Here is a 12,469-nt window from a genome sequence, read left to right on the forward strand (position 1 = left end):
CAAAGATACACACGCCCGAAACAGGTACTTACGTCACTAATGTAAACTTAGGTCTACTTAAGGTATATCAAATGCAACTACAGCCGCAACTACAAGTGCAGCTGTAATTATGAGTGCGACTGCAACTGCCACTAAACTACAACAGCTGCAACAACTGCAACTACACAGGAAAGTGCTTTTCTTGCGGTAGCAATCAACACTTGCAACCTTTCCACAACTTTTCCATAATTCTAACTCTTCAACTTTCCAACTCTCCAACTCTTCCACCCTTCAACTCTCAATTCTCAATTCTCAACTCTTCAACTCTTCCATTCTCAGCCTTCAACTCGGATGACGAGGAAGTATACGTCCTCCAACTCGCAGGAGGAGGACGTACACATCTCCTTTCAAAAGATCAACCGCCGCCGCATTCAAATCTTCAACTCTCAACATTCAGCTATTCAATTTAATTCTCGCACACCCGAACGCCACTACACAAAGACGCTCTATCGCTACGCAGCGGATACACCCCAATAGATGCGGGTAAGTCACATCATCCTATTGTGTCCCTTTATTGGCTCATGTTTAACTCATCTCGGCCAGCAGAGCCTGTAGGAGATTGCATATTGCAACACTCACACCTTGGGGCATCGGCTGCTCTTCATTTCTTGGTCCTTTTAGGGGCATTTGAATGACTTTGCAACACTGGAGGTGTTGTCTGGAACGTCGCCCCCCTAGCATATCTTGCAACATGTCCTGAGACTACTAGTGGCCTGCCGCAGAATTGCGGCTCATTTAAAGGACAAGCATCCATATAGCGCATGTCACGTCCTAATGCCAGGGCAAGACCTGAAGGCAACAACTTGAGGACCACTTGCAACACGCCCACATGTATTGGTTCTTGCAAGGCTCTATGGAATTAGTAGCACTGATAGCCCACATAGCCCAACATGGGACATGTCCTATGGGGGCGGCGGAGGATGTTGCTGCGTCGGCACTAGCGTCCCATATATATACGACTGCAGATCGTCGTAACCCCCCTAGCGGTCAAGCGCGTAGCCGCGGTGGTGGTAATGGCCATGATTATCGTGGCCGTGGCCGTGGCCGTGGTCGTGGTCGTGGTGGTTCCGGGCAACAGAGTGGTAACTCCTCGGCTGGTCCCTCCCAGAACAGCCGGCCCAGCAAAGCCCAGCCGAGCAAAGCCCAGCTGGACAAGGAGCTCGACGACATGGCGCGAGCTCGGCAGGCCGCGCTGGAGGAGCATGGGGACGATTTTGATGCTGAAATGGATTACGGGGAGTAGATCCCCGGCCTACCAAGAGGGAGATGGAAGAGAGGGGATGGAAGAGAGGGGATGGAAGAGAGGGAGGAGATAGAAGAGGCTTGGTTGGTGATAATCACCTTGGGCGCCTCGTCTTACTACACCATAATGATACTTAGCAGTCTTAGCTTTGCTAGAATTCTCGATAGAGATAATGAATAATTCCGTGCCGCCATATATCGCCTTTAATTTCGTATTCCGTATGACGTAGTTTACTCACCCCTTACGCTCTTAGTTCATCATAACATTTCCCGTAGTAACACTTGACACTCGAGGATAGCTACCCGTTTATGATAGCCCCAGAGTTCTGCATCACCTGTAACTCTCACTCTCGAAATACTGACGTTACCTAATGCCTATATCCTTATCCTCTTTCGAGGGCGTTGTGCGCCTTTTACCCATTTCTAACAGATCTACCCCTGAACGGGTGCGATACCACGATTGAGCAAGGCAAGAACATGGTAAAGTAGTGGAAGAGGGTTTGAAAAATGTAATACACGTAGGGATAAAACCGCAACACCAAGGCACCGGCTCTAAGGGATATTACCTACCTATGTTCCGTGTCGAACCATATGTAGTTTTATAGGGGAAACTCTGATATCGCTTTAAGCAAAGGTAAGTTCATCGACGCATGTACTTCTCAGCTTGTCATAGTTCTTGGCACTCACATCCTTCGCTACAAGTATCGACTGTCCCGCTTATCTGGTCGGGTCTATTAGGTACTTGTACTCAAACCCACCGCCATCTTATTTTGTGACACTCGGCGACAACGGCACACTACGAGCCAAGGGGGCTTCGATCGAAAGGCAAATCGTTGCGGGGCCCGTTAGAAATCTTAAGAGTACTAATTCCTTGAAATCTGCACAGTAGCGGAAGTTTCACCACGTACAGAACGAGGTCATTCTATATGCATTTGGTAGCCTTTACCGCGCCCTATCGGATGCTAGTTTCGTTTCGCGGCTAACTGCAATATCCGACTCGACATGTCATTCCCATACTAAAACCAAGCGGCTTTCTGGTTAGATACGCTCCTCAACTATGAGCCATCCATTAGCCCCAGAACGCCCGTTCAGTGCCCGTTAGGTAGGGCTCATCTTGCTCTACAATATGCGTATTCTTCCCTGGCTATAACTGTACTACCCAACTCGACATGTTATTTCCGTACAAAAACCCAGCGACTGCTCAGGTATAGATTTATGGATTCCCAGTGCGACGGTAGGTTTACGAAGGATATACTAATACCAGTCGAGAGCGTACGTTCGGGGCTATCTAACGAGTATACTTTCATTGGAATCCATACTAATCCGTCATACTACCTCCTGCCGTACCGATGAGCCTACACCGGATGGCCAGCATACCCTATGTCACCACAGCCCCGTATACACGACGCCCAAACTAAGCTGATAACGCCTATAGAGCGCTAGCATTGCTACAGTTAGTTTTCCACGGGCATAGGTAGACTTAGGGATTGTGACTTATGAACCGACAGCTACGGGACTAGTAGAATTTGGTATCTTAGATGGCCTCTGATAGATCCAGGTAATCAAACAACTAACTTACGTAGGTCCTGACGTGCTACTACCCTCGGCTAGCAAGTCCTCACCGATCTAGGACCGCATTTAGCTGCTCAGCTGTTTACCACCCGCAACGACTAGCCTCCTTGGAAAATAGTCTCGAGGTATTAGACAGGCTATTTGCTACAGACATCCCGCAGGAAGTCGAACTTGACTCTACATATTACACGAGATTATCCAAGCCGGAGATAGCCCTTGATCTAGCGAGTCAAAAGAACATAGTCTCGTCGGCGTGGCTTCGTGGGAAAGCCTCCAAAGGTAAGCCAAAGTATCCTGGCAGCGGACGCATTTGGGTACGGAAATCTAGCGTTGAGTTGGCGCCTGGGGTTCTCAATGATTCAATACCAGTAACAGATAGGCCCCTCGAATACACACTGATCGGTGGTCCTTAGGTCCTAGTAGCCCTCGTAGGCGTCTCACAATCCCTGTTGAACATATCCAGGGAGCGGCAGGGTTTTATCATACTATATGGCACGTCGAGTTCATTCTTGGACAACTTGATACTTCAAGATACGACAGATAAAGCATTTGGCAAGCCCTTTAGAGCGGTACACTTCCGGATGCGACAGCTCAATTGTTAGAATCGGAGTCCCCGAGTCGTGTATATCAAGGGGTGGCAAGATTTTTGATTAGAGAGTAACGCAACTAGTCTCTACGCCCTAGATCTACGCCCTAAATCTACTGCTGATACTGTAGCTATCTTACACCCAAGTCTTACAAGCTGGTACGTGGAAAGGGGTCAAGTGTGGTATTAATCATCCCGCATGCTATTTAAAATAGTAGCCGAGTTCCATCTCAACGCACCTGCTAATCCTCCTAGGACGCCTGCGCCTGTCGTGGCGGCGGGTATGCTCCTCGGTGCGGCTAGCGCATGCCAAGCCGTCGCCATACCAGTCCCACGCACAGACTCATCCTCATAGTCGGGACCGAGGTGGCTATGAGCCTCCTCCGTATACCTGTCCATACGGCCGCTACGTGGGCAACGGACTTTTAGGGGCTTTCGACTGGGCCCTGGGACGACGCCGGGCATCGGTACATCACCGTCGCTCCCAAACATTCCATCGTCGTCGTGCTCTCCCCCATAACCGTCACCCCCAAACATCCCATCGTCGTGCTCTCCCCCATCTCTCGGCTCCCCGGGAAAGTCGTCGGATCGATCGTCCAAATCGGACCTGTCGGGCGCGTGCAGGAGGCGCTTCTCCCGTATCCTCATATCCGCTAGTAGTAAGGGTAAGCGGAGCTTCGTTAGGTCTTCCCAATTCTTTGGGGCGTCCTTTCCCGACCGCGCGTTGGAAATCACTTTAAAGCGTTCGTCCATGTCGGAAAACATGGCATAGCCGAGATCGTGAACATCTCTAAAAGCCTGTATGAGCACTTTTAGGTGGTTGGTCGTTACGGCGTACAGCTGGAACTCCGCGTCTTCCTCCTGGTTGAAGGGCTCGATCTCCCTCTCTTGATATTGTTCCTCTAGCAGGGCGAAGACCCGTCCTTCCCAAGGGATCTCTAACCCTTGTTCTCCCCACAACCGACGAGTCTGCTCTCCGATAAACAAAAGGCTACGTCGACCTTTGATCGTCTTAATGGCCCCCTCCACGTCCCTAAAGTACGGGCTCCTCCAGCCGGACTCGTCCAAGGGCACGCGGCGCCTATCGTCGATAGAGCAAGCGACCGCGTATCGAATGAATAAAGAGAGGAGTCCCATGTCTCCGCGACAAGGAGATGCGACGACCAAAAAGTCTAAAGCCTCGCAAAAGGAACGGTTCCAGTTGGGGTCGGGCTCCCAAACCCCTTTGGCTACCTCGACCTTATCTCCGTACTCCAAGTACTCCCGAGCCCCTATCACGTCCGTAGGGAAGACGCCGCGTAGCTGGCACGTCTTTCTCCACAGGGACCAAAAGTGGTTGTGGACGTTACGCTTTTTTGCCGTGTACGCCCGCAACGGGTTGGCCTCGAACCTTGCCCTTAGATCATCCTCCATCTCCTGCGTCCAGCTGCCCTCTATATCCGCGCTAGGTAGCCTAGCGAGCAGCTGCTCCATAGTCACGACGGGGCGGTTATCCTTCACCCAAGCCTTGACGTTGGTAGAGCGGTCAGCAAGTAGCTGGGTAAACTTGGAGGCGTGAGTCATCATGCCCCCGGCATCCTCGTCCTCTCCGTCTTCATCGTCGTTCTCTGCGCGGCCGTTATCGTCTGAGCTTCCGCCTTCGTTGCCGCCTCGCATATCGACGTCCTCGTCCTCTCCATCTACCGCATCATCCATTCCCTCCATCTCTTCGTCTTCCTCCGCGTCCTCTTCGTGCCGCGTGTGTCGACGCCTTTTTCGAGGAGCTCCAGCCGGTGATGCTTCGGTTCGGCGTTTCTGGCTGGCGCTAGAAGACGCGACGCGACCTGATCGTGAACGTAAACCTCGTCGATTCTCCATGTCGTAATAGGCAGTATTAAAATTGAGGCAAACTTGCGGTGGAATCGGCGAGTTTCTGGTTTGGGGGATGTTGGGACGGAAATGCTACACGTTACAAGTTACAAGAGAATTACAGCTGCCTACCTAGATACAGTCGCTACGACTACGCAGGTGGGGATTTGTATACTAGAGGTTACCCCCTGGGCAACACAAAAGCCTAAGGTTTACACCGCACCAGGTTTCTATACTATTATTATTATTATTATATATTAGCAACCTTCCCCCTATTAAACTGGAGGGCACCCCTATAATAGCCTGAATTTACTGCTATTACACGGCTGGACAACACTCTCAGTACCCTGGAGACCTAAGTAATAAAAAAGCCTTAAACATATGCATATGCAGACTTATTCCTTTCATATTCACTGCTTTCTATCAGGCAGGAAAATTATCTACAAGGTAGCAACAAGGCATGTGTCCTAAGTAGGAAATTTTTACTCGCATTCAACACAACATCCTAAGGTAAACCTTAGGCACATCACAATCCTGACATCGATGTTAACACCTAACACCTCTATCAGATACCGTGCATCGTTTAGCAATCCAAGATAGATACCTAGCTTTAAGTAGATTCGATATGTCCAGACTAACAGGCTACGACACAAGGTAACCCGACACAAAGGTAGATATCAAACTTTGCCTTGGCAAATTTCATTCGTCGTAATCCCGCCAATTACAAGTTATCCATTAGAGAATGTAGTCCTAGCAACCAACACAACAAGCCCAGGAAGAAACCAGACATAAGTCGTAGTCGTGAGTCCAAAGTAACTTGGGTACGTACCTGGGCACCTAACGTAGGTAGGTACCTTTTACCTTGTCGTCTTCTTTTATTTCGCTAGCCAAAACTTTCACAACATCGACATCGCAACCCCAACGTCGCCAATACCGACGCCACGATATCAAGGCCTCCAAAATATCTAACCGCCTTAATTATCCTCGTCTCGCTTTTGAGAAACCATCAGCCATGTCGTCCGGTAGTCAGGAGGCGGTTTCGCAGCTAGAAACCGTCCTAGCTAGCACGATGGAAAATAAAGAAGTTCGAGTCGTGGCGCTGACCACTCATATCGGTGAAGGAAAGAGCACCGCCGTCATCGACAGAATCTGGCGCCAGGCCAAAGTTGGAAAAGCTCCGCCTACTATCATCTACGTGGTCTCCACCCTCACGGAGTCTGCTTTGTTACATGGTTATCTATCGGAAGGAAAGTTCACACCGGACGAACTTGACAGCCTCGAGAAACCTACTGGTCGCCCTATATCGATCCGCTCCGCGTCTGAGTTCCTTCAGCGGTTTGGAGAGCTCCACGAGGACCAGGACCGTACCGTAGTCGTGGACATCACCTGGTATCCGAACCTAGAAGATGAGATAGCTCTCGGCGGCCTAATAAAATGGCTTTCGGGGGCTAAGGAGAAGGGCTTAAGTATATGCTGCGTCTTGTTGATGTCGGAGTTCGAGTCGCAGCGGACGGTGGCGGCGTTCGAGAAGTGGGTCGGAAATGTTCTACGAGTCGACCTCACCGGGAGCAGGCATCCGAAGGTTCGCATAGAGGTCCAGCAGGGGGAAGGATGGAAGGATCAGGTGCGGCAGACCTTACTGGATGCTCTCGATCAGGAGAAGAAAGTGGTCGTCGCTACGAACGGTCTTTTAGACCTTGAATATCTTGGCCGCGAACCATTCGAGAGCAAGCTGGGCCAGCTATCGTTCGAAGACCACGAGACCGTTAACACGGTGGCAGGGCACCTGGCAGTGCTAAAACGAGCGCCCGTGATCGTCGTTGATGCAGAAACTCCTTTCTCTACGAACATAAAGGATTTGGGCGTGGTCGTCTCTCTGGGCTCGTCTCTCCGTACTAACCTATTAATTCCCAAGCTTATGCAGGTTGTCAGGAAGGATCGGGATCTTTCGTGGTTGGAAGTGCTTCGGCAGCACTCGTGGGCCTCCAAGTCGGCGGCGGTAGGCGGTTCGGGACCTTCCGCCGTCAGATTCTTATGCCCCGCGGGCGAGGAAGAGCTGAAAGCCAGAGGCGAACATGCGGAAGACCTCGGCCGGGCGTGGAACGAGGATTTCATGTTCACGGCGTTGGCATGCTTCTATAATTGGCCCGGCCGCCGTCTGAGCCGTATGCCTACGCGACAGCCTCCCAACGACTACGTCTTCGCCGACGCCGTACGCCGTCTCCTCGTCCTAGGATGCATCAGAGAAGGCAAACAAGAAGGCACGTACGAGTGCACACCACTTGGTACTTGTATTACGAGAATGCGCCAAAACGAATTCAAAGACAAGTTCAACTTCCACGTGACCTATTTCCTGGCGCGTATTCAGCTCAGGCGGCTCAAGGATGAGAGCCCCGAAGTCCTCAGGGTACTAATTAGGTTGGCAGCCATAGCCCATTTCGGTGTCAAATTCCTATATCACTTCGCCGAAGAGATGGACGCTGACAAACTTCGGAAGTGGCTACCTGCACTTATAAGAGGCAGAGCGCACGCCGGGGCTATGTGGATCGCCTTGGGTGCATATCTATTATGCGAGGCCGTCGGACTTGGACGTGAAGATACAGGAATGGCGGCAATCGGGCTTGGCGCCGTCGATCTTCAGGTTTTGGCTACGGTTAGCATACACGTACAACTCTTCGAGCGCCAGTTCGACCTGGGAGATATGCCGCGCGACGCCAGCGGCTGGATGAACAAGGCCCTAACGGAAGCCCAGCTAAGATCCATCGACGAGGATATGATGTGGGCGTGGCTGCATAGAATTGGCTCCTTCGAGCCGGCTGGAAATCCGTCCGGGGCGGGAACCATGGTGGATTGGGTGAGCCTGGAGGAATTCGGCGTCAAGATGAACAAGGAAATCATACAAGAGAGCGATATCAGGGAATACTGCAACGCGACGACCGAGGGTCGAGGGGCTTTCAGCGCCTTCTACCTGTTGCTAAAGGAAAAGGACGGGAAGAGATGGGCGCGACATCTGACGTGGATCCCACCCGAGGCGATCCAGGACTTGAAAGAGAAGACTGGATTGTCCGTGACTACGGCGGTGGGTAAAACGTTCTAATGGAAAAGGCTGGTTTATGTACCTAATATAGGTCTATAGTCTGCTGTTAGTCTTATAGCCCTATCGTCAACCTCGCTATTGTCGTTACCGCTATCTCGCCGTAGCCTCATATTATAGCGATTGATAATAGGGTACGCTTATAGCTATTCTGTCGTGTTGCAACTTGCAACTGTAACCATTACTTACAATGACATTACCCAACGTTCAGGTACGTATTCCTTAAGCAAACCTAAGCCATCGCTAGATACTTGATGGTAGTATAAATACCTTATGTAGTCCAGGAAAGTCGTGGTGAGTATGGCAGAACTTATGTAAGCATGTAGTTATACCTTTTAAGTTGGAAAGTATCTGTACGTGTACCCGCTATAGCTTACCCCTATCCCAAGGCGTACTATTATGTCATACCTAACGTCGAGGAAGGAGCAGACCTAGTATAGAGTTTAGAGCCCAGTTCATATTCGCGCCGTAAAATCCGCCGTGGATCTCAATCTCAATTGAATCACCTCTCGAACCAGCTCCAGCCCAGTAGCTCCCGCGCAACTATCCTATCAATCGTTCGAGATGGCGGAGAATACAGAGCAGATGGTAGAGCAAGCTAAGCGGCTACATGGGTGTATGGAGTGGCTGGCCACTACGTTGACCGAGCACCGGACTGCGGGTGATAAAGTCTCGGCTATCAAGGATAAGCTGGATGTTTTTGAAGAGATCATCCAGAGCTTTGAGACCGTGGTTGGGGGCAGGCGCGCCCAATTGGAACGCCGCGAAGAGGCTGTAGGACGTCGCGAAGCCTCCGTAGAGGATCGCGAAGCCTCCGTAGAGAATCACGAGAGACTGCAAAATGCTCTCATGGTGAGATCGGAGCGGCTACTGGAGGGGGAAGAAACGCTGCGACAGGATCGAGACAGCGTAGAGAAAAGGGAGGCGGCTCTCGAGATGGCTCAAAGCGTTCTACGGTATGAGCGCAACAACATAGAACAAGAGCGCCTGGAGTTGAGGAACGAATGGGGCTCGGTGGAAATAGCGAAGGTAAACCTGGAGTGTGAGATGGAAAATCTCACATTCACAACGGGCGAGGCCCTCTCGGAGCTGAAAGATTCCAAGGATCAGCTGCAGAGTTTATGGCAGCGAGACGTCCAAGCTCACTCCGACAGAGTAGAAAATCTCTCTCGGGAGTTAGAAGCCGCGAAGGAGGGCGCCCGCGCAGCCAATAAGGTCGCGGAAGAGGCCCTGGAAGCGAAGCGTAGGGAGGAGCAACGGGCGAGCAGTTTCGAGAATACCGCTCGGCAGGTCACAGAGGCTAAGGACTTGGTATGCATAGAGCTCTCGGCCGCTACTAACAAGATAGCGGAGCTAGAAGCTATGCTCGCGAAGGCGACCTTAGATAGCAAGTCTCTCTTGGAACAGGCTCAGGAGGCCACGAGTAAAGAGGAAAAGCGGGCGAATAGTTTAGAGAACGCCGCTCGGGAACTCGAAGAGGCCAAAGCCTTCGTAGACGGGGAGCTCTCAAATGCTACCGAGAAAATAGCGGAGCTAGAAGCTACGCTCGCGAAGGCGACCTTAGATAGCAAGTCTCTCCTGGAAAAGGCATAGGGGGCCAAGGCCTCGGTAGAAGCCGAGCTCGCCTTCGAAAGGAGCTCCCTCGCCGACAAATCCGCCGCTCTAGCCGTCGTGGAAGAAGAAAGGGACGGCCTCAGCTCCCGGGTCCAAGTCCTAGAGAGTACTGTCAAGTCGCTCGAAGAGAAGGTAGCTACGCTAGAGCAGGCAAAGATCCAGCTGAAAACCCAGATGGACAAGGTCCTGCCGGCCGTTGCGACGGAGGCCGCGGACAAGCCGAAGAGGGCACGCAAAGAAGAACCCATCGCGCGTCTGTCATCCTGGCACACAGCTGTAGACAATGCGGGGGCGTTCCTTCGAATATGCCAGCCCGAGATGGATCCAGACGGCTCCTGCACCGAGGAACAAGTTATGGAACCTATGGTCCGGGCCGCCGTGAAGGAAGAATCGCGGAAGAACTTGATGGAATTCTTCGAGTCGTCTCCTCGCGATAGCTGGTGCTGCTTCGAGGGCGTGGTGGGAAGCGGGCGCTTCAAAGACGTTACTTCGAGTGCGTGTTTCAAACATTGGAACAAGCCTTGCTTGCAGATTCGCAATTGCAACGAGGGGGGGGCAGAGGGGTTACAATTGGGAAGGTTTCTATGTAGATTCATTAAGCCGTAGCTCTACCCACTACCTATCTCGGGAAGGAGTCGTCTAATAATGGATTTTGATTTTGAAACCGTATTGCAGCCTCATCGCCAGCCTCGACGCCGCTTTTAGTCTTGCTGCTAGCCTTGCTACTAACCTTGCTGCTAGTTGTCGTCTCACGGCCTGGTGGTTACTCTCTCCGCTACCCTGTAGTCAGGTATACGCCCTATCTGGCCTCGTTAACCTCCTCGTCGCTACCACTTTGTAGCAAGGTGTATGCGCTGGTTCGTATCGTATCTTTTTAGCCTCGGTGCTAATCTTGTCCCTACCTTATAGTAAGGGATACACTCTATCTCGTCTAGCCTCGTTGCTAGTCTCGTCGTCGTTGCTATCCTCGCCACTACCCTGTAGCAAGGGATACGCCCTATCTCATCTCGTCTCTCGTCGTCGCCCCTAGCAACACTGCTACCGTACTAGGGCGTCGTCTCCTGGCTATCCCTGGATCTCTACAAGGACCTCGACAGTACTCCCTTTCAGGCCTAGTCTTGTAGATACGCAATCGGTAGTAGGATACGCACTCCCATAGCTACCTCGTCGCTTAGTCTACCACAGGGTTGCTTGCTACCGTACTAAGATGTCTCTTGGCTATTCCAGAGCCTCGTTTGGAGCCTCGACAGTACACTTTTCAGGCCTCGCTCCCCCTGCAGCGACTGCACGGCTCTCTGCTACTAGTCTCTCTCGTCGCTTGGCCTATCACAGGGTTACCTACTACCGTACTGAGGTGCCCCCTAGCTATCCTCGAACTGCGTCAAGGACCTTCGGCAGTACACCTTTTCCGGGTCCGGTGTCCCCTGCAGTAACTACGCGGCTCTGCTATAGCCACCAGGTACGATAGTAGGGTACGCACCCCATAGCTATCTTCACTGCTAGTCTCTCGTCGAATCACCTGCCACCGTACTGGGATGTCTCCTGGCTATCCTCAAACCGCGTTAAGGACCTCGGCAGTACACCTTTTCGGGCCAATCGCACCCAATCGGTTGTAAGGTACGCACTCCTATAGCTACCTTGCTGCTAGCCTACCACAGGGTCACTACCTACCTTACTCAGGCGTCTCCTAGCTATCCTTAAACCGCGTCAAGGACCATCGGCAGTACGCCCCTTTCAGGCCTCGTTATTCCCTGCGGCGACCACGGCTCTCTAGGGACGACTGGGAAGTCCTACGACCTCCTAAACGTACGTAATCGGGATAACTAATGGTCCTGAAACGTAGCCAAGACGACTAGTAAGACCCGTGGCTTGCGTGGCAGGTTCCCCGCGGCCCGTGAGGGCCACGCTGTCTGGGTTGGCTGTGCGTAAGGACCGGCACGGTGGTCGTGTGCGGCGGATCGGTTGCGAATAGTACGGCGCCCCGGAACGCGCATGCGGAGGTTGGGGCTGTGATGCCCGCCGTTGCCCCCGGCGGCCGTTGACGATCAGGAAACGGGACGGGCAAGGGGGAAGGTGAGGAGGTAGCCGCCGGGAAGCATGGGCAAGGCAAGGCAAGACAGGACAGGACTGGGTTGGCTGTGCGTGGGGACCGGCATGGTTGCCATGTGCGGCGGATCGGTTGGGAATAGCACGGCGCTCCGGAACGCGCATGTGGAGGCCGGGCTGTAACGCCGTTGCCCCCCCGGCGGCATCAACGCGCGGGAGACGGTAGTAGCGGGCGGGGCGAGGAGACATGACATGACAGGATAGTAGGGTAGGGTTAAGGGTAGGGTTAGGGTTAGGGTTAGGGTAGGGTTAGGGTAGGGTTAGGGTAGGGTAGGGTAGGGTTAGGGTTAGGGTTAGGGTAGGGTTAGGGTTAGGTTAGGGTTGGGTTAGGGTTAGGGTTAGGGTTAGGGTAGGGTTAGGGTAGGGTT

The 12,469-nt window shown here is 52.4% G+C and overlaps 3 protein-coding genes across 3 annotated transcripts; 2 read left to right on the forward strand and 1 right to left on the reverse strand.

Moving 5' to 3' along the window:
- Positions 1 to 3,625: 3,625 nt before the first annotated feature.
- Positions 3,626 to 5,296, reverse strand: F5Y00DRAFT_260757 (uncharacterized protein; the record flags this gene model as incomplete). Its single annotated transcript, XM_048011071.1, has 1 exon — positions 3,626 to 5,296. One exon carries the CDS (start codon positions 5,294 to 5,296, stop codon positions 3,626 to 3,628), a length of 1,671 nt encoding a protein of 556 aa, XP_047866388.1.
- A 652-nt stretch (positions 5,297 to 5,948) lies between these two features.
- Positions 5,949 to 8,423, forward strand: F5Y00DRAFT_38501 (uncharacterized protein). Its single transcript, XM_048013588.1, has one exon. The coding sequence runs from the start codon at positions 6,300 to 6,302 to the stop codon at positions 8,382 to 8,384; it is 2,085 nt and encodes a 694-aa protein (XP_047866389.1). The 5' UTR covers positions 5,949 to 6,299; the 3' UTR covers positions 8,385 to 8,423.
- Positions 8,424 to 8,893: 470 nt separating this feature from the next.
- Positions 8,894 to 11,111, forward strand: F5Y00DRAFT_268564 (uncharacterized protein; the record flags this gene model as incomplete). Its single annotated transcript, XM_048012280.1, has 4 exons — positions 8,894 to 9,872; positions 9,975 to 10,488; positions 10,737 to 10,852; positions 11,046 to 11,111. The coding sequence occupies exons 1-4, from the start codon at positions 8,946 to 8,948 to the stop codon at positions 11,109 to 11,111; spliced, it is 1,623 nt and encodes a 540-aa protein (XP_047866390.1). The 5' UTR covers positions 8,894 to 8,945.
- Between the last annotated feature and the right edge of the window lie 1,358 nt (positions 11,112 to 12,469).

Source organism: Daldinia vernicosa, assembly GCF_022497035.1.
Source record: "Daldinia vernicosa strain CBS 139.73 unplaced genomic scaffold F5Y00scaffold_15, whole genome shotgun sequence".
NCBI classification, from domain to species: domain Eukaryota; kingdom Fungi; phylum Ascomycota; class Sordariomycetes; order Xylariales; family Hypoxylaceae; genus Daldinia; species Daldinia vernicosa.